The sequence below is a fragment of the Cololabis saira genome, chromosome 12, assembly GCF_033807715.1.
Source record: "Cololabis saira isolate AMF1-May2022 chromosome 12, fColSai1.1, whole genome shotgun sequence".
NCBI lineage: Eukaryota > Metazoa > Chordata > Actinopteri > Beloniformes > Belonidae > Cololabis > Cololabis saira.
Genome location: NC_084598.1, coordinates 18188217 through 18206000, shown reverse-complemented (window position 1 = coordinate 18206000; position 17784 = coordinate 18188217). Strand labels below are relative to the sequence as shown.

The 17784-nt window shown below is 40.4% G+C and overlaps 2 protein-coding genes across 3 annotated transcripts in view; one reads left to right on the top strand and one right to left on the bottom strand.

Annotated features, from left to right (window-relative positions):
- The first annotated feature begins 378 nt into the window (after positions 1 to 378).
- Positions 379 to 11142, top strand: irf10 (interferon regulatory factor 10). Its single transcript, XM_061735804.1, has 8 exons — positions 379 to 813; positions 3012 to 3204; positions 3385 to 3449; positions 5210 to 5264; positions 8864 to 8968; positions 9042 to 9428; positions 9523 to 9641; positions 10741 to 11142. Exons 1-8 carry the CDS (start codon positions 643 to 645, stop codon positions 10843 to 10845), a joined length of 1200 nt encoding a protein of 399 aa, XP_061591788.1. The 5' UTR covers positions 379 to 642; the 3' UTR covers positions 10846 to 11142.
- zmp:0000000926 (histone-lysine N-methyltransferase 2A) overlaps positions 11142 to 17784 on the bottom strand; it is a 19507-nt gene continuing 12864 nt past the window's right edge. For both annotated transcript variants that reach the window (XM_061735803.1, XM_061735802.1), the window contains 2 exons: positions 13924 to 15662; positions 11142 to 12827 (listed from right to left, as the gene is read on the bottom strand). In XM_061735803.1, coding sequence (XP_061591787.1) covers positions 12357 to 12827; positions 13924 to 15504 — 2052 coding nt within the window. In that variant the 5' untranslated portion in view covers positions 15505 to 15662 and the 3' untranslated portion in view covers positions 11142 to 12356. The remainder of the gene's footprint in view (positions 12828 to 13923; positions 15663 to 17784) is intronic.

The following is a 17784-nucleotide window of genomic DNA, read 5'->3' as shown; positions in this document are numbered from 1 at the left end:
GTGTGTGTGTGTGTGTGTGTGCGTGCGTGCGTGCGTGCGTGTGTGTGTGTGTGTGTGTGTGTGCTCCACCCCAGTCAGTGTGATACTGGTGTGTGGGCACGAATTGAAACAGAATGTTCCCCAGTATGTTTTCATTTAGCCTTGTAACACACTTGTAATAGGCTGCTCATGCAGTATCATTTGAACAGACGAGGTCTTAATTAACACAGAAATGTCTAAAAAAAAACTCCAGAGAAAAAAGAATGACATGTGCAGCTCGATCATTACTCCTGTCCCAGAGTCTTACTCTTTTACAACCCACTCAAGCACCTTTCTTGGTAATGATAACCGTGTTCTTGGCAGCTCAGCAAGCGAGGGGGAAACCGAAAGTATTGAATAAGTTCAAAGCTTTCGCTTTCGCTTCCAAAGAGCGCACTTGTTGGGACTTCTGCATTTAAGTTTGCAGTGAGAGATCTGTTTGTGTGTAATCTATCAACTTCATTGGTAGAGCCACAAGTCTACTATATGGTGCCGGATGTCATTTAGAAACCATAACTGGAATCAAAAATAGATATCCAAGATTTAAGATTTAAAGGTGTTCGAGGTGCTTTGCACAAACACGTGACATTTGAAAGTGGAGTTTTGTTCCAGCATGCGTCGGAGATGGATGAAGGAGCCAAGCTGCATCTGAAGGACTGGCTGATAGTTCAGGTAGAGAGTGGGAGATATGAAGGACTGTGCTGGGAGGATGAGGACAAGACCATGTTCAGGATCCCCTGGAAGCACGCAGCCAAGAAGGACTACAATCTGAGGGAGGATGCGGCTCTGTTCAAGGTGGACTCTTTACTTTTACTTTCTGAACAGGCCAGCGGTGTCAGCGGCATATGTGCAGAATATAACCACAACTGCGTTTATTTACGGTGTGCCAGTCAGTAATATATTCCTTTACTTACCAAGAATCGATTTTGCATTAGTATAGACAGGAACATGGAAAGGTCATTCCTTCTATTCGGTGCCATTTCATCCTGGTTTACTTTCTGCCAAAAACATTTAAATTCTCATAATTTTTTTATTTAATCTGAAGGAGGGCTTTTTGAATTATAAGAAAAACATATTGGTGCAGCTCAGGATATTATGGCCTAATCATTTTTACCAAATTCTTTGCATGTGACATAGGCCAAATGTCCACCCTGTTACAGGACATTCTCATGTTTATTACTAAGTGTTTTTAATACACAGTTATTGTAATATTTACATTTTCTAAGAGCTAAATTGTCCCTTACTTGTTTGTGAATACTACTTTAAAATATATTTGAAGTGTAAAGTATTATCTTAAAAAAGATTTGCTCTATTTTAAGGCACAATGTAATTTCAACATGTTTCTTTTATAATAAACAGAAATTTCAATAGAATTTGGCACAATTTTTAAGTGATTTCATTCTGCCAAATTATCCCCTGCAAGTAACCACAAAGACATGCTTATTATTTTTTAATTTAATTTAATTGATTATGTTAATTGATTTAATTATTTAAAAAAAAAACAGGTAACAGGGAGGACAGAACGTAACAGGGTGGACTTCATACCAGTAAACAATAACATGCATAGGCGTGCACAGATAGAAATGAAAGGATGCTTGAGCACAACAGCCTCAGCTATCTGCTCACTAACGTCATTTTTGTTCTTAATAATCTGTAAGACACTTCACTTATATCACTGATAACAGATATTGCATGTAATGGGCAGCAGAGCAGGTGGATATTCCTGCAGATTTTATTTTGACTTGTTGTTGAATCTTATTGTTTTTTTGTTTTAGAACTCTTTTGGTAAATGTAGTAAAACCTAAACGCTGTGATATCTAATATGTCAATTGATCAGTTATGAATCTTTATTTCGGCTTGTACAGAACAAGATGAAAAGGAAGAAAAAAAAACAACATTTCTTCCTATTTCTCCTATTTTCTGTCAAGTAAATATGAAAAATAAAATAGCTGATGCCATAATAGTATTCATGGTTAATTCTGTTTTGCAAGCCTATCCAATGGTATAGCAGAAAAAAAAAAGAAATGCTGGTTCAGTTCACCTTCTGAAAATAAAGGTGTAATTCGTGAACTACACATTCAATGTTAAAATATTATTCTGGAGCATTTTTATGACTTCAGAGTTTTGAGTTGAATAAGAGTATATTTTTACAAGTGTTGTTCATTCATGCATTGACTTGCATGCCCCTATGCCCCTTCAGTGTTATAGGCTGAGTAATGTAATGTCAAAGTTCACCCACAGGAAGTTAAATCTTAGAGAAGAAACTCCTCCTGACCTGTCCTAAACATTTGTTGTAAATCCAGGCTTTCCTTTCATATTTGAATATCCCCAGGAATATTTGGCACCCCTGGAACAAAGAACAAGAACTTATGATAGATGAGCTATCGTCTTAGTAAAAGCGTTCAGGTTGAACGTTTCAGGCAGGGCGTGGCGATAAATGCCACAGAATTGTGTGAAAGCGAGATTTTTTGGGGGGATTCTTTTCAGTGTGTAGAGGATGTGGACCAAATCTGTTATGTTCTGTTGAACTCATGAGTGTGAACTGTGTATTACATGAGATTATTCACAGCAGACATTTTGATGGGTCATTGCTGAAAACACAAACGATGGCTGTTTTAAGCTCGAGAAGGTTTTCATGTTGGGAAACCTTTTGTCAAGAATCACCTGCACACTAAAAGGAAGTGTGCTGGAAGAAAAAGATCTGTTATGGTCAAACCCCAAAATGTAATTATCAATAGCTACAAAGCGATTTCCTTGTCATACAGTAGTTGGGCCATATGCAAGTTGTTGACATATAAAGAACGACCCCCCCAACTTCATTCCCAGGAGACTTTAATACAGTTCATGACTTTGTCAACTCATGAATTCCAGTTAAATTCTTAATATGTTGAAATAAACAAACCATTTTCCCAGCTTTCCAGGTTGATTGTCATTATTTACCCTCCCTGCAAAGATGATTGAAAATAATGTCATGTTTCACTGTTTCTGTTCAGGCCTGGGCAATATATAAGGGAAAATACAGAGAGGGCCGAGACAGAGCTGATCCCACCATGTGGAAGACCCGCCTTCGTTGTGCACTGAACAAGAGCACGGACTTTCAGGAGGTTCCTGATCGCAACCAGCTGGACATCACAGAGCCATACAAAGTCTATCGCATCCAACAGGACAGTTTGTCAGTCAGGCCAGGTAAAAAACGGACACACTAGTTTCATGATGATTGGATTAAGCAATGCTTTATCTATAGTTTTTTTTTAACCTTTTTTTCAGTTTATTCTAACTTTTCATTTCTGATCTTTTGAGTTTCCCTCTGACATGATGGTGTTTGATTTACATTCATTGAATCCTACTTGTTCCCTCTCTTTGCAGAAAAATGTCATATGATCAGTGAGGCCAAACAGTCTTCAGGAAGCCCCACTGCTCCGGACAAACAGGTGCACTTACACATTTTGCACTGGGGTCTATAAATACTTTAGAACGGCTTAATACATAATAATAATGCTATGCACAATAGTCCTCGAGAGATAAACTTCAGTCATATAATTTTGTTATAAATATGTTTAGTTGGAGCTTCGCAATCACTTGACAGTCATGTTATCATGAACTGAGATGGTTTTAGATTTGAGAGAAAAAAAAAGAAATAATGCACAGACCCAAAACCAGAGCACCGGTAACCGTATTTATCTGCACCAGTTAACACAATACCCAGTTAAACAACTCATAAACACATGACAAACACAGAAAGGTGAACGTTTACAAGGAACTGCACACATAGTAAAACATGCGGAACACTGTAAATACTGATCCCAAAAAAAGTCTCACGGACACAGAGAAAATAAGTAAAACCATGTTCTCCACTGCTCAGACGTTACTGCTCCTGATGGACACAGGCGCAGATCTTAATCTGTCCTGCTGGTTATTTATATCTACAGCCTGAAAATAAATCACACTATTGAGTGTGCATGTGTGTCTAGTGTTAGAGGCTGTTTGTAAATCTTTAGCTTGATGTCATCTGCTGTCAATGCTACTTGATGAAACGCCAAGTTCAAACTGGGTGTTGGGCCTGGGGTTTATGGAGCTTCTTAAGAAAAAAGGTCATTGCAGTGTGAAATTATGCTGATGCTGGATGTTTGATACATGCATTTCTGAGACCTGTGTATAACAATCCCAATCAAAAAGAGTTTTTTCAATAACAAAAAATACTGAAAAAATTAAGCAAATAAAAAAATATTTAGTTAGTTACGGCTATGGTGATGGCTGGCCCTAAAAGCAAACACGACTGTGGGATGAAGACTTAAAGGGATTTATTTAGGTAGAGGGGGAGTGGAGGCAGCAGGAAGCCGAGGGGGGATCCCGGGTCCGGGTCAAAGGTCAGAGAGGGGAGTTCAAGGGGTCCGGGGCCCGAACGGTGGGCGGCTGAGCCGGGTTAGGTGAAGGCTGAGCAGGCAGGAGCAACCACGCTTCTGTATTCATCCAAGAGGAGGATGCAGGCTTTTAACCGTGCCTGGTTACCAACGGGCGGCAGGTGTGATGCTGACAGCCTGAAACACAAAGCACAACAGCCAGCAGCCAGGGCCAAAAACCCCACAGAAAACAGAACCAGCACACAGTTATCTGATGTATTATCAATGACACAAAAAATACTCATTTACAATCTGTAACAGACATTTTTTATTTTTGTCAGTAAATTAAAATCTCTTAAAAAAAAGGGGTTTTCTACGTATCATTTCATATGTCAGGCATGGATGGTTAAGTTTGAGATCACCCGTTAAAAGGTTGTGTGTCCTCAGGTCACGTTTGGTTCACCTTTGGCCTTTGATATGACAGTTTTAGACTGCAAGTCAGAGACCTGCAAATATTATGTGTGTGTGTATCTTTGCTTACATTCTTGTGACCTCATCAGGAACTCTCGGTATGCTCACACTCCAAGAGTTTCAGTTAGACTATGTGAAATGAATAAAGGTAAATTAATGCAGTCTACTAATAACAACATGTGTGTGTGTGTGTGTGTGTGTGTGTGTGTGTGTGTGTGTGTGTGTGTGTGTGTGTGTGTGTGTGTGTGTGTGTGTGTGTGTGTGTGTGTGTGTGTGTGTGTTGAAGGCGCAGTGTGGAGGAGAATCTTTTTTATAAGATTAGATTGTTCTGCAATAAACCGCATTAGATGTTTATTGAACTTTGCTTTCCATTTCTGTAGCTTCACTGCCAAAAGGAAGCGTTACAAACAAACAGAGAAGAAAAACCTTTGACAGGTAAGCGTTTAATGTATTAATTATGCTTCAATATATTTAGCAAGAAAGTGAAGTGGTACATTTTTTCTCCATCCACCAACAAGCAAGCAGAGATTTCAGCGGGTCACAAGGCCTTTGGTTCAGTTAGCTGGACCTTTTTTTACAGCAAGTCTTTTTGTAGCTACAGTTCTTCTAAGTTGTTGCAATTTTTTATTTCATGTCGGTGCATGAAATCACTGTTAATTCAGTACAGTCTCAAGTTTAAACGGCACCATCTTTTCATTATGTACATTTGAGAAATTGAAAATGTTCTACAATTTGGGTCCCAGCTTGTCAGTAAAGGGTGTTGGTGGGTCCTGAAACCAGACCAGTTGAGAACCGTTGTGTTTTAAGGTTTAATGAGTTTGCTCCAGTCGGCTTACGCACTTAGTAATAAGAGTTACGCCACAAGTTTTGAGCCTTACGGTTTGTGAGGTGACGACTGGGGAGATGTAGGCTTTAAGAGACAGTGATAGAGTTGCTCTATTAAACCTTCAGTTAGTATGTAGATAACTTATCCATAATCAAACTGTGTAGAAGCCTGCTATAATACCAACATTAACCTGCAGAGTTGGTCTGGCCAACACAAAACCAGTTGTTTTACGTATAAAACTGATTTCACATCTTTTAAAATAATGATAACATTCACATTAATCAGGATTCATATGTTGAATCTTATCTTGATTAAAGTGATGTTTTCCAGTCAGGCTCATTCTGGGCTATGACACTTTAAGGGTTATTTTATTTTCTGTATTTTGCACACAGACTGAAAAGACATGAAAGAGCCTCACAGCTTCAACCAAAGGTTTCAAGCAGAGACAACATGAATATTGTTCATAAACTGGCTGTAAATGACATGTGCTTATATGCACAAGTGTGTGTTGGTGTGTAATGATCCTGGTCAATGAATAATACAATACAAATATATATATTTTGTGTAACTCTTCAGTTTACCTGCATTGATCTAAATTAGTCAAAATATAGGCAAAACTAATGTATTGTATTTGAGATGCGTTCCTTAAAGAAATGATTTAAACTCTTGCTTAAACAAACATGCAGGAAACGAGACCTCAAGTGATATATGTAAAACTTCTCTGAAGACAGCAAGTGAGATCAAGCTAACCCTCAGCTGCAGGTTAAACCACAGGCAGTTACAACTGCACGATGGTGTTCAACTGGTCACATGACTTTCACAGTCAAACTGGAAACCTCACCTCAGCTGGCCGTGGTGCAAGTGGCTCTGTGAGTGGCTGTAATGGCAGCAAGTACGTTTAAAATAGAATTGGGGGATTAACTTCTCCTGATGTTTATGCAATTTCATCATTAATTTAGCGAGTTAACTTATTTTATTTTTGTTACTGATTATACCAACAAAAGGAGTATGAGCAGTAGCCATCGGTCTTCATTAGTTCCAGTGGTGTTTGGAGGTTTGTAAAGCCTTTCACAACATACACATTTGCAATGTTCCAACATGCAACATTTTAAGGTGTAATACAGCAGCGAAAACATGAAAATGTAAATGCCAGAGCAAGCAGCCTCTCCCCCTCTGTGTGCCTTGTGTTCCCGTCTCATGAGCCCTTCATTCTGAGTATTTATCCATGCCGGTTTTTGTCAGGACCATTAAAGTTCTAGGTTTTCAACCACAGAATAACCAGCCTCCTTTGGATTAAACATTCATACAAAGAGATGGATATGACCTGAGTCTATATGGGTTGGTTTTTTCTAGATATAGAGTTTTATGATATTTTTGAAGGTCTCCAAGTGGTTTACAGTTCAGTTTTGGCTCGTTGTGTCTTTGTAGATCGATTCTGCTGCTCTTGTAGAGTGCACTGGTTCTTAAAGACTGCACACTGTGGCGTTAATGTCACAGTTTTGTTATTTAGTTCCTGTTTCATTTTGAAACCCGTGTCTTTATTTCAGTTACGTCTTGACTTCTCTTGTCCCCATCTGCCCTGATTGCACCTGTGTCTCGTCAACCCTTCTATTTATACCTTCTCTTGTCTTTCTCTTGCTCCTTGATGGTTCGTACTGTTTCTTTCCTCCACGTGCCACGGCTGGTTATCTTTGGATTTTTGTCATGTTCATGTTCTGGTTTTTGAATCCTGCACAGCATTGGTTTTGTTTAAATCAATAAATCCCTTTTTTGGGATTCCCCTGGTCTCCTGCATCTCGGTCCTTTCCTCCACACTCGTGACAATTAAAGCAGATTGCAAGAACCCAGTGCATCAAATTAATCACAGTATTGTACATACAGGGGCGCAGCTTGTGAACAGGCAAGGCAGGCAACTGCTTGGGGCCCCAAGTTGTTGGGGGGGCCCATGAGGCCCAAAAAAAAAAAAAAAATATATATATTTTTTTTTTAAATAATTACTTTTATTACAAAAGTGTTTCCTATCAGGGGTTTTGACAACTAAAAAAGTATTGAAGGCTGTTTTTACTGTACAGATCTCAAAATGTGGTAACCGCAATGACCACATCCTCCTCCTTAAACAAACATAAGGCAATTATCAATGACATCTCAGTAGCCAGTAAGAAACCTCCCTTAAGGGGCCCCATGTTGTCATTCCCATGATCACGGCCATCCACCTGTACGCAGTGTCAAAAAAAAAAAAAAAAAAACTACACAGTGTCGTGTGTGTAAATTAGCAGTGTGTAAATAAATATAAATTTCATAAAGTTTTCGTTGGTGTCAGTTTATTATAACATAACGGTGATGAACGCTGGTTTGAGGGGCCCCCTAGAAATTTTTGCCTAGGGCCCCAACAGACCCTAGAATCGCCTCTGTGTACATAGCAGCCTTTTATTTATCTATTTACTGTAGAGGGTTTTAATCCAATAATATGTAAATATTCAAAGGTGACAAAATGTACGAACCTTTGGTTAAAATATTTGGAACAAAGCCCTTTTGCAGCAATAACTAAGCATTACCAGCAGCCAGTAAACAGTCGTACACTTCAGCTTGGGGAAATTCAACTCTGGGATGTTGGTCGATTCTTTTTTCTCATTCATTTCTTTCTTCCACAACATTTCCATATGTTTAAAAATCTGGACCTACCTCACCTTACTCCTCTAAACATTCTTCCATAGCACAATTTGCATGGTTGACATTGTGTTGCATGTCCCAATTACCACTCTGCTCACAGGCAGATGTCTTGACTTTTTCCTCAACATTTTCATCCATACATGCCAGGACTCAGTGTTCCATCTGGTATAGTGTGACATCCAGAGCTAAATGCAGGGTTTTCCAACAACCCACCGGCCTTTGCACTTGATATTAGTCAAACTTCAGATAATCAACAATTCCCTTTTCGGAGAGCTGTTTGTTTCTTGTTCTTTTTCTTGGTCCAATCCTAATCTTGACTAGGTGTTCCACTCTGGTTGGGGTTTGTATGTCCAATCTTTGACAAACATTAACAGATAATACATAAAGCCCTGTTTTGTATGCTGAATCAAACTGCTGTTGAGCTACGTGGATTTATTGGTAGGAATGTTGCTGGTGAATTTATGACAATAAAATCAACCACAACAGACTGACATACAATGTTGATTGAATTTTAACTGTTGCTCTGCTTTTTTTTTAGATGACCTGATGAGGGAACACATGTACTGTGAGTTATCAGAAAAAAAAGTCCAAAATCAGGTCCCTGCTTCTATGAACTTATTCAGCCCTACACTTCAGATATCAGGTAAGAAAATTAAGAGCATAAGGCTAAGAAACATGCCCAACTGGCCTTATTTATTTGTATTTTGTATGTGTAGACTTCCGTATGCAGGTGATGCTATTGTACCATGGCCAGGCTGTGATGAAAGTGATCACCAGGAGTATGGAGGGATGCTTCATTCTGCAGGGCCGTGTCCCTCTGGGAAATGAACGAATCTATGGACCCTGTACTGCCCAACAGCTCTCTTTCCCTTCTCCAAGCTCTGTAGCTCTGCCGTCCAGCATGGCAGACGCAATGAATCGCCTTCTTTGTCACCTGGAAAGGGGCGTGCTGCTATGGGTGGCTCCTGATGGGGTGTTTATTAAGCGGTTCTGTCAAGGCAGGGTGTATTGGAGTGGTCCCAATGCCCAACACACTGACCGGCCCAACAAACTGGAGCGAGAAAAGACCTTCAAACTGCTTGATATACCTACATTTCTCCATGGTAATGCAGCACATGCATACTTGCTTCACACTGATCTGCAAAGAGGTTTTGTGCAACGTGATCAATCTGAATTTACACCTCAATGTCTGCCCAGGACTCCACAGTTGTTTACAGGGAAAGGGACCAATACCTTCTTATGAGATTGAGCTCTGCTTTGGTGAAGAATATCCAGACCCCAATGTACCAAAACCCAGAAAGCTGATTATGGCACAGGTGGGTTGAATAGGAGTCATGAATGGCTCCCACTGCATTTTGCTACCCATTTACTCACATTTTTCAATTGTATTCTTCATATCAATATATAACTATCAAAACTTGCTGTCAACAACAAACAACCAAAAAAGCATTCAAAAACATGTTTGTTTTTGAGTAGTTGAACTATACGGAAATCACCCTCTCTCATGGATAAGAAATAGTAAGAATGATCGGGATTACCCAGACTCCTCTTTTGGTGGAAACAAATGGTGTAAAACTAATGGAGGAAAGTTGGAAAATGAGTATTAATATGCCGAAAAGTTGCTGCTCATATATTGCTTATAAAATATGAACAGGAAGAATGTATTTTTGTTTACGTCTTTGAAGGCAAAAAGGCAATAAAAGGAAAATCTGGCTTCAGGCAGTATGCAGATAGGAAAACAATGTAAAACTGTGCTCCTTGGTCAGTTGTTACATAGATTTGTGGCAATCATTTCAGCTAAAAGAAACATAAACAGTTCTGATGTTAAAAGTCATTTTAGTCATACGTGATGGTTCAAGGAAAGGACAGTGTGGGAACTACATTACCTGGAGATGCGGCGAGGTAGTTATATATTGTAGGGATATCACTACTATGGCCACTTAATGGCATCCATCAGCACTTTGATAAAGGTTCCTCCATACTGATATCCTGATACGTTTTCTGTGTAACACTGTCTTGCTCAACAACATTATATAATTCATAAGATTTTTCAGAAAATAGTTCCAAAGTAGCACATTTTATTTTAGTAAACATCTTAAAAGTAGTGTTGATTGCCACTGAAATTTTTCAGGGTTGTTTTTATCCAAAAGCGGTGGGTGCCCCAATGTGACGTTCTCATCTATACTTTTTTTTTTAATCCTTAAAAAAAGAAGAAGACTGAAAACTTAAAGAACATTGAGATATAGGCTGATTAAAATAATGTAAAAAGTGTGTTTTGTGATTAGCTTTCAAGATGCACACTCGCAATGTGCCGGGACTTGAAGAATGTCCTTTCTCTATGCAGCAATATTATTTTCAGCCAGTAGAGGTCCTCATGAGCATATTGATTATGTGTTCCTCTGTCCTGTTGGCCAGGTGGTTCCCCTGTTTGCGTTGGAGCTGTTTCAGAAGTTCAACTTGGTAGAGACTGAGGAGAAGCGTCAGATTCACCTACAGCAGAGTGGGAGGGAAGATGTTTGAAGACTAAGAGATCTACGTTGTGGCTTGGACACCATGGAGGCAGAGGATAAACAGTTCCGTCCCATATATATATATATATATATATATATATATATATATATATATATATATATATATATATATATATATATATACCGATGTGTGTGTGTGTATATGTATGATTAAACCATATTGATAAGTTACTGTTATGTAGATGCTTGTCTTTCTTTTGTTTCTTTTTAATGTCATGATCCCATATCCAGTACATGTTAAATGAGTTCAATATATACATTATATATATACACAGATAATAAACTGACACCAGTGATTAAATCTATAAAGCTTTTTTCTCTTTTATTTCTAGCGAACATCATATAACAGATTCACAATTTTTAAAAATATACATTTTTGTAGCTGTAACATTTAAAAAGAAAAATCAACAAGTAAGATTTTCTCATTGAGAATAAAAAAAAGACAAACTAAAGTGAGAAAGAGTGCTGAATCAGATGATATACCCGTATCTGAATTTAAAATACTTTCATCATTTTCCCTGCCTTCGAACTTTTACAGTACATAAAAAAATGAGATGGGACCAGAAGCATACAGTACACAGGGGTCAAGAGTATTCACAAAGCATCATGTTCCAACGTGTTAGTAGCACCATTACTCTTCAGCCATGCTGCACGTTTTACTCTTTCCATCATTCAGTTTTTAATGGAAAAACACCATGAGTGTTGGAGCGATGTAGCACAGAACTGCCTGTGTGGGTGGGATTGTCTGTTACACAGTTTTCATTAGTGTTCTCCCTTTCTCAGAGATAATGTTAAAAACATATTGGAGAGTAATGCCTTGATGAACTTCTTGAAAAGACTCCCAGTGATGAGAATAAAAAGGCGAAGAGTTGCTTATACATTCACCTTGCCTGCTCAGGCCGACACGAAGGCATCGGCTCAGAAGCAAGAAATAAAAAAAAAAACAAAAGAAAAAACAAAAATGCATCGCAAGATTGACAGAGATTGCATTAAATCTGTGTAGCATATTTACTGTATATAACACCTGTAATTTAATATATATAGTCAATTTTTTCTTTTTACGCATATTTGCACTTCTTCAATAGCGTTTACTTTCATAACACTGATTGAGAACCCTGCAGCAAATACTTTCATTGAGTAGGTGTGTGGGACACCATAACAAAAACAGTGAACACAGACAAGTGTTTGATTGTCTCACTAAATTTCTTCAGTGTGTCTGTAAGGAGTCATCCAGAGATCCTCCGGGAAGGGAAGGGAAGAGAAGGGAAGGGACGGGAAGAGAAGAGAAGGGAAAGGAAGGAAAGGGAAGGAAAGGTTCAGCAGGACTTACACCAGAGTAGATTAAATGGAACAACTACAATTTACGTTTGCTGTTTCATTTTGAATTCCTTCCCTGCAACCCTACCTTGAGGTCTCTCCATTATTTGTCTTGGTAGGTGCAACAGAGACAAGGAGGGTGTGTATGTGCTTTTGTGTGTATAATTATGCATGTGCAAGTTTCTACTGCCACTTCATTAGCTTGGAGCCGCGAGGTAAATCCAAGAGGTTTTCATCAGTTCCGGTTGAGGGAAGGGTGTCCGGAGCAGACCAACGACGTTTGCGAGGACGCTGCTGCTGCTGCTCTTTGAAAGGAGGCTCTGCTGCCGGCGCACTCTGAGGAGCTGGCCCTGGAGGAGGCGGTTGGTGAGGAAGAGGGGGAGGAGGAGGAGGCGGTGGCATCTCCTCTCTGTGCGAGCTGCTGGACTCTGCTGCAGGCCTGGAGAGGAGCTGTGTGCGTTGGGATCTTGAGCTGGTACGGATGTGGGTCCGATGGGTTTGGGTGGGTGTGGGCGTGAGGGCCAGGCAGACATCACCCTCTGTGAGCTGGTGGCAAGGCAGACCATACAGCTGTGTGGTTCTCTGAGGAGAGCAAGAAGACCAGCCCCGGTCTTGCACAAAGAAGGGGTACTCTACCAAGACCTTCAGTAACTCCTACACAAAACCAAAATATTGTTATAGACTCAACCAAAGGTCTGTCATTTATGATCAAAACAGCCTGCCTTTAGTGTACAGTTAAATATTTAAAAGAATTTAATTGATTAAGAGCATTTCGATGGTTCAGGCAATAGCAATGAGTGCAATTAAAGGGGACATAAAAACATAATTATGTGTGCTTGAGAGCCAGTATGTAGGAACTAAGTGACTACCAATAAAAAACCGCAATCCGGCCACTTAGTTTGGGCCCATTTCACATCTTCACTTCACATCTCGTTCAGTTTAGATAATCAAGATAACCAATCTGTTGTATGAGCCCTGAATGACTGACTTTCTATTATTGAGGTGAATGGAAATTGTTTTGTTTTTTTTGTTGTTTTGGTTATAATATAATTTATTATGTGGTCACATTGAGTAGGGGGATAGTGGGTCACATGCTTATGGGTGGGGGTAGTAGTTAATTCAGTCACCTGTTCATTCATATTGTGAGGATAGAGACAGGGTGAGCTGGGTTGTCATAATTTTTGTTGACTGCTATTTTCTTTGACCACTGTGATTAATCTGAGTTTGTGCACTTTATCATAATTTGATCAATTTACGTTTTTCATTATTAAAAAGTTAAACTTATTCAATCTCAGTGAAGTCTTTTTGTAAGCGCATCCGACAATCAGGCCCAACCTCAGTTTCTCAGAGACTCCTTTGTTTCTTGAACTCGCTACATGAGTCTTTATTTGTGTCTTACTGGTTTCCGGCACAAAACTGTGCAACAGGGCTTGAATGAGGCATACCTAGCTGAAGAAAAAGAGTGTGAGCTACTCTGCTGCACTCCAAAACTGCTATGAAAATTCAAAGATAAGACAATTTCCCCCCATATAGAGATATGAAAGGAAATGGTACTGTAACCCTGTGATATTTTGATCAAACCATGCTGTGGACCTTTGAAAACTGTATCAATTTGTGAAAAAAAAGCATAATATGTCTCCTTTAACACTCACTCTGTCATACAGATGTTTAAAAAATGAATATTTTACACTGTCATGTAGAGAAATGTTACTCATGTAAGCAGAAACATATGTCTCAAAAGAAAGCTGACCTGAGTGTTTCGGTCTGTGAGGTGGACTTGCAGGTTGTTGAAGCCTTGTGTACTGCTGGAGGAAATAAGCAGGACAGTGCAGGTACTGAGGTGGAACTCTGGGGATGTATCTGCACTCCACAGGAAGTCCTCAGTCCGCAGTTCCTCCACCCGCTTCAACTGCCCACTGGCCAGTTCAATCAGAGACCCTTTGGTGAAGTGAGGTAGGAGTGCAGGGGGAGATGGATGAAGGACCAATGAAGAGGTGTGAAGATGGGAAGGAGATAATTCTCTTCTTTTTTCTTTTTCACTTTGTCTCTCTCGCTCACTGTCTCTTTCATTGTCTTTGTCCTGTTGTAGTTGCTTGTCTTTGTCGTTCTTTCGTTCTCTCTCCCTTTGTAGAACCTTGTCTCTTTCTTGGTCCCTTTCTGGGACACTTTGTGACCTATCATGGATATTAGGCAAACTAAGGGGTAAATGTGGTGAGTTTCTCAGATTGTGCTGCCTGGGGCCTGGCTCCCTATGCAGGTTGTATGAATGTGGTCCTGAGGTGCTGGAGATTGGGTAGAGGTGGGCCTGAGGGCTTGGTTGACGCACGGATCCCAAAGAATAGTAGATTTGGGCCTCAGTCTGTGTTGGCTCCAAATAGTCTGAAAGCCCACCTCTGCCAGTCTTGGGATCTGGTCCAAGGGGATGGGAACTGGCGGAGATTAAAGTGAAGCTGGCCTTTTCACGTATATGTCTGTCCTGCAGTGAAGAATGAGGCTCGGGATTCTCCTGAGCTTGTGAGTCTGACAAAAATACTCCTCCAGAGTGGGCACGGGATAGTAAATCCTCCTGCTGTCTCCGTCCACCATTGGCATGGGAGCTGTGCGGACTTGCATTCAACCTAGATCGGTTGCTGTCATTTCCATAATCTCCCGTGAACAAAGTTCTAGAGGCTGAGGCAGTCCTGCTGCCTGGCCCATCCAAGCCATTGGGCCTCTTGCTCAAGTATCTGGGTCTCAAATCAATTAAGTTTGGGTCTTGGGGGTAAAGAGAGGGAGGGCTAAATAGATAGGAAGGAGAAAACAGTGAGGAGCTGTAGTCCCGTCGGCCACTGTTTATATAGGACCACATCTCTCTAGAACTGGCAGGGAAAGGAGTCTTAAAGGAGGGAGAAGAGGAAGAAGATGGTGAGGATGGCAATGAGAGGGGACTCTCCCCTCTAAGCCACCTGGAGTGTTGAGGTAAGGTTGAGGCAAGAGCATCTTCCCTCCAAGGTGAAGACCCTGAGCTCCTCCTTTCGCTGACCTGCCCTGGGAAAAGGGGTAGAGAAACAGACTGAGAGTAGCCTAGAGGCCATTGAATGGGCACTGGGAGGCCTGTTGCTGGAGCAGGAACAGGTGGACTATGTAGAGGATGGAGGTTTGGGTTGGAGAGGACTCTGTCCCTGTCACTGGCTTCTCTCCCTCCCTCCCCTCTTCCAGTGCTAGACCGACTCCGAAGCGGCACGGGGGGTTTAAATTCATCCAAAGGGACGTGGTGTTCTGTGGATCCTTGTCGAGACTCCCTCTTCTTTGGAGGGAGGCACTCTTTGCTGCGGTCAGGGCTGGGATTCATGGGTGGGCTCCAGCAGCAATGGGGGCCCCCTGTGTGTGGGTGTTGGCTAGGTCACATGGGCCTCACGGGAGAATGAGGGGTGCAGACAGAGGGGGAGATTGGTACACAGCATCACTATCAGATCACTGTTGATGCTTTTGTACTGAAGCACCACACACCTAGAGAAACAGAGATGAGGTGGGGGATAGGGAGAAACAGAAGTTGGAGACATTAAGTGTGAACATCTGTTAGGCATCAGTTGTAGTTTAGACTTAGCTGTCAGTCTGATCAGACATACAAACAAATGGCACCCAAGACAGCTGCAGTAAGGTGTGAATGAACTCAATTTAGTTGCTTCATTTACACATATTACTCAAAAATGTCGGAAAGAAATATCATTTTTCAGCCTAAGACGTTTGGAGGCATTTCAGTATGTGAAATCAAACACATAGAGTCCTCCCAGAAGATTGGGGAGTTTCATCTGTGGCTCCCTAAAGATGATACAAATGTGTAGATATGCATTTTTTGTTGTGCCACTTTTATGAACCACCCCCACGACACCCTCGGGCGCTCTCTAGATTCTATAAAAGCTTACCACCAACACCCCCTCACACTTCTTTCAGACACATGCGGACAACAACACACAAACAAACACTCCCCCAGTGATAGGCAAAGCTAGTGATCACCCACCCCAAATCTAACAGAAACATTGCTGATTACTAACAGTTGCTGTTGATAGAGATATGTGTCTTTGCATATCAATTAGGTGTCACAGCAGGGGTGTCAGGGAAATATGTATTACTGTGGTGCAGATATATGCCTTGTGGGTCGATGAAAATCTGTCATTTTTTTCTGTCTGAGAGAACTGTATGTATGATTGTCATCATTTAGATGACACAGTCTTCATACCAGAACCTCCTCCACCCCACCAAAACCAAGATCTGCACCATGGAAGATCAGGAATACTGCTGCTGCACCGTGTCTGTGGAATTCCCTTCCCAGCTACCCCAGACAGTGGCTTCTTTTAAAAAAACACTTAAAGACTTTTCCTTTTTAAGAGGCTTTTATTCTTCCTTCATTCTCAGGGGTCCTTAAGATTGCTTTTTATGATCCTTAATTTCATCTTTCATCTCTCTTCACGCATTATAATTAATAATAATAATAATAATAATAATAATAATAACAATAATAATAATAATAATAGTAATAATAATAATAATAATAATAATAATAATAATAATAATAATAATAATAATAATAATAATAATAATAATAATAATAATAATAATAATAAAACTAAGCATCCTGGTCAGACAGGCCACCTCTGTAGCTGATCCAGCTGCTGCCACAACACCACAGGATCACACAGCCACTCAGCTCAGCACTCACCCACAAGTATGTCAATTGCCAACCAACTCCCTGCCATCTCACAATCAGCCAGACTGTTGCCATGGTAACTGGGTCCACAAAAAACACATACACACGCATTCATTTGGGTAGGGAGGTTGGGAGGTTATATGGGGATACTCCAATGAGTGATATGCAACAGTAAAAGTGACAAAATCAACACTGCTGAGCATTTGGCAGAGGTTGTGTACCTGCAGTTAGACGTTACATCCCTGCCAAAGGCAAATGCTGATCTGGCCATTGATAAGCCGATGCTAGTAACTAATGTAACTAAGCAGCTGGTGGCAAATGATAAGGCGGCTCTTCACATGACCCAAGTGTTGACCTCTGTGTTTGAGATGGCAATCTATTAGATCATCTATTGCCTTGGCTACAGTAGATGTCATAATGTTTATAGTGGTGATTAGCTTGCCTATGCTAGTGACCTACTTGATTAGATACTCTCGCAGTTGGGCATTAGGATGCTAAGTTTATCCATTAGTATGTTTAGGCTGGAGACCAGCATGTTGACACTGACAACCTGTCTACGGTTTTGGTTACTAGCTTGCCAAAGCTCATTAAATTAGCCGCAAATGCATTATTTTTTTATCTATCAGATTTTGGGTAGGCTATGACGTTGCTACAAACATGGTCTACGCTGTTATTGCAGTCTGCTATGATAAAGATTTGATATTAGGTCTTTCTTTCAAAAGATCTATTTGATCTCAAAAGACATCTTGACAAGAGCTCAGAATTAATTAATTCAATATTTATCTTGGATCCTGTCTGAACCAACGACTACAACTCAAAGTTCTACAGTCAATTATATTGTAACCCGAAATAATTTGTGTATTTTTATGCCCCTATGCCACATATAACATTGTGAAAGCTGTAGTAACAGTGGGTGGCGGTAAC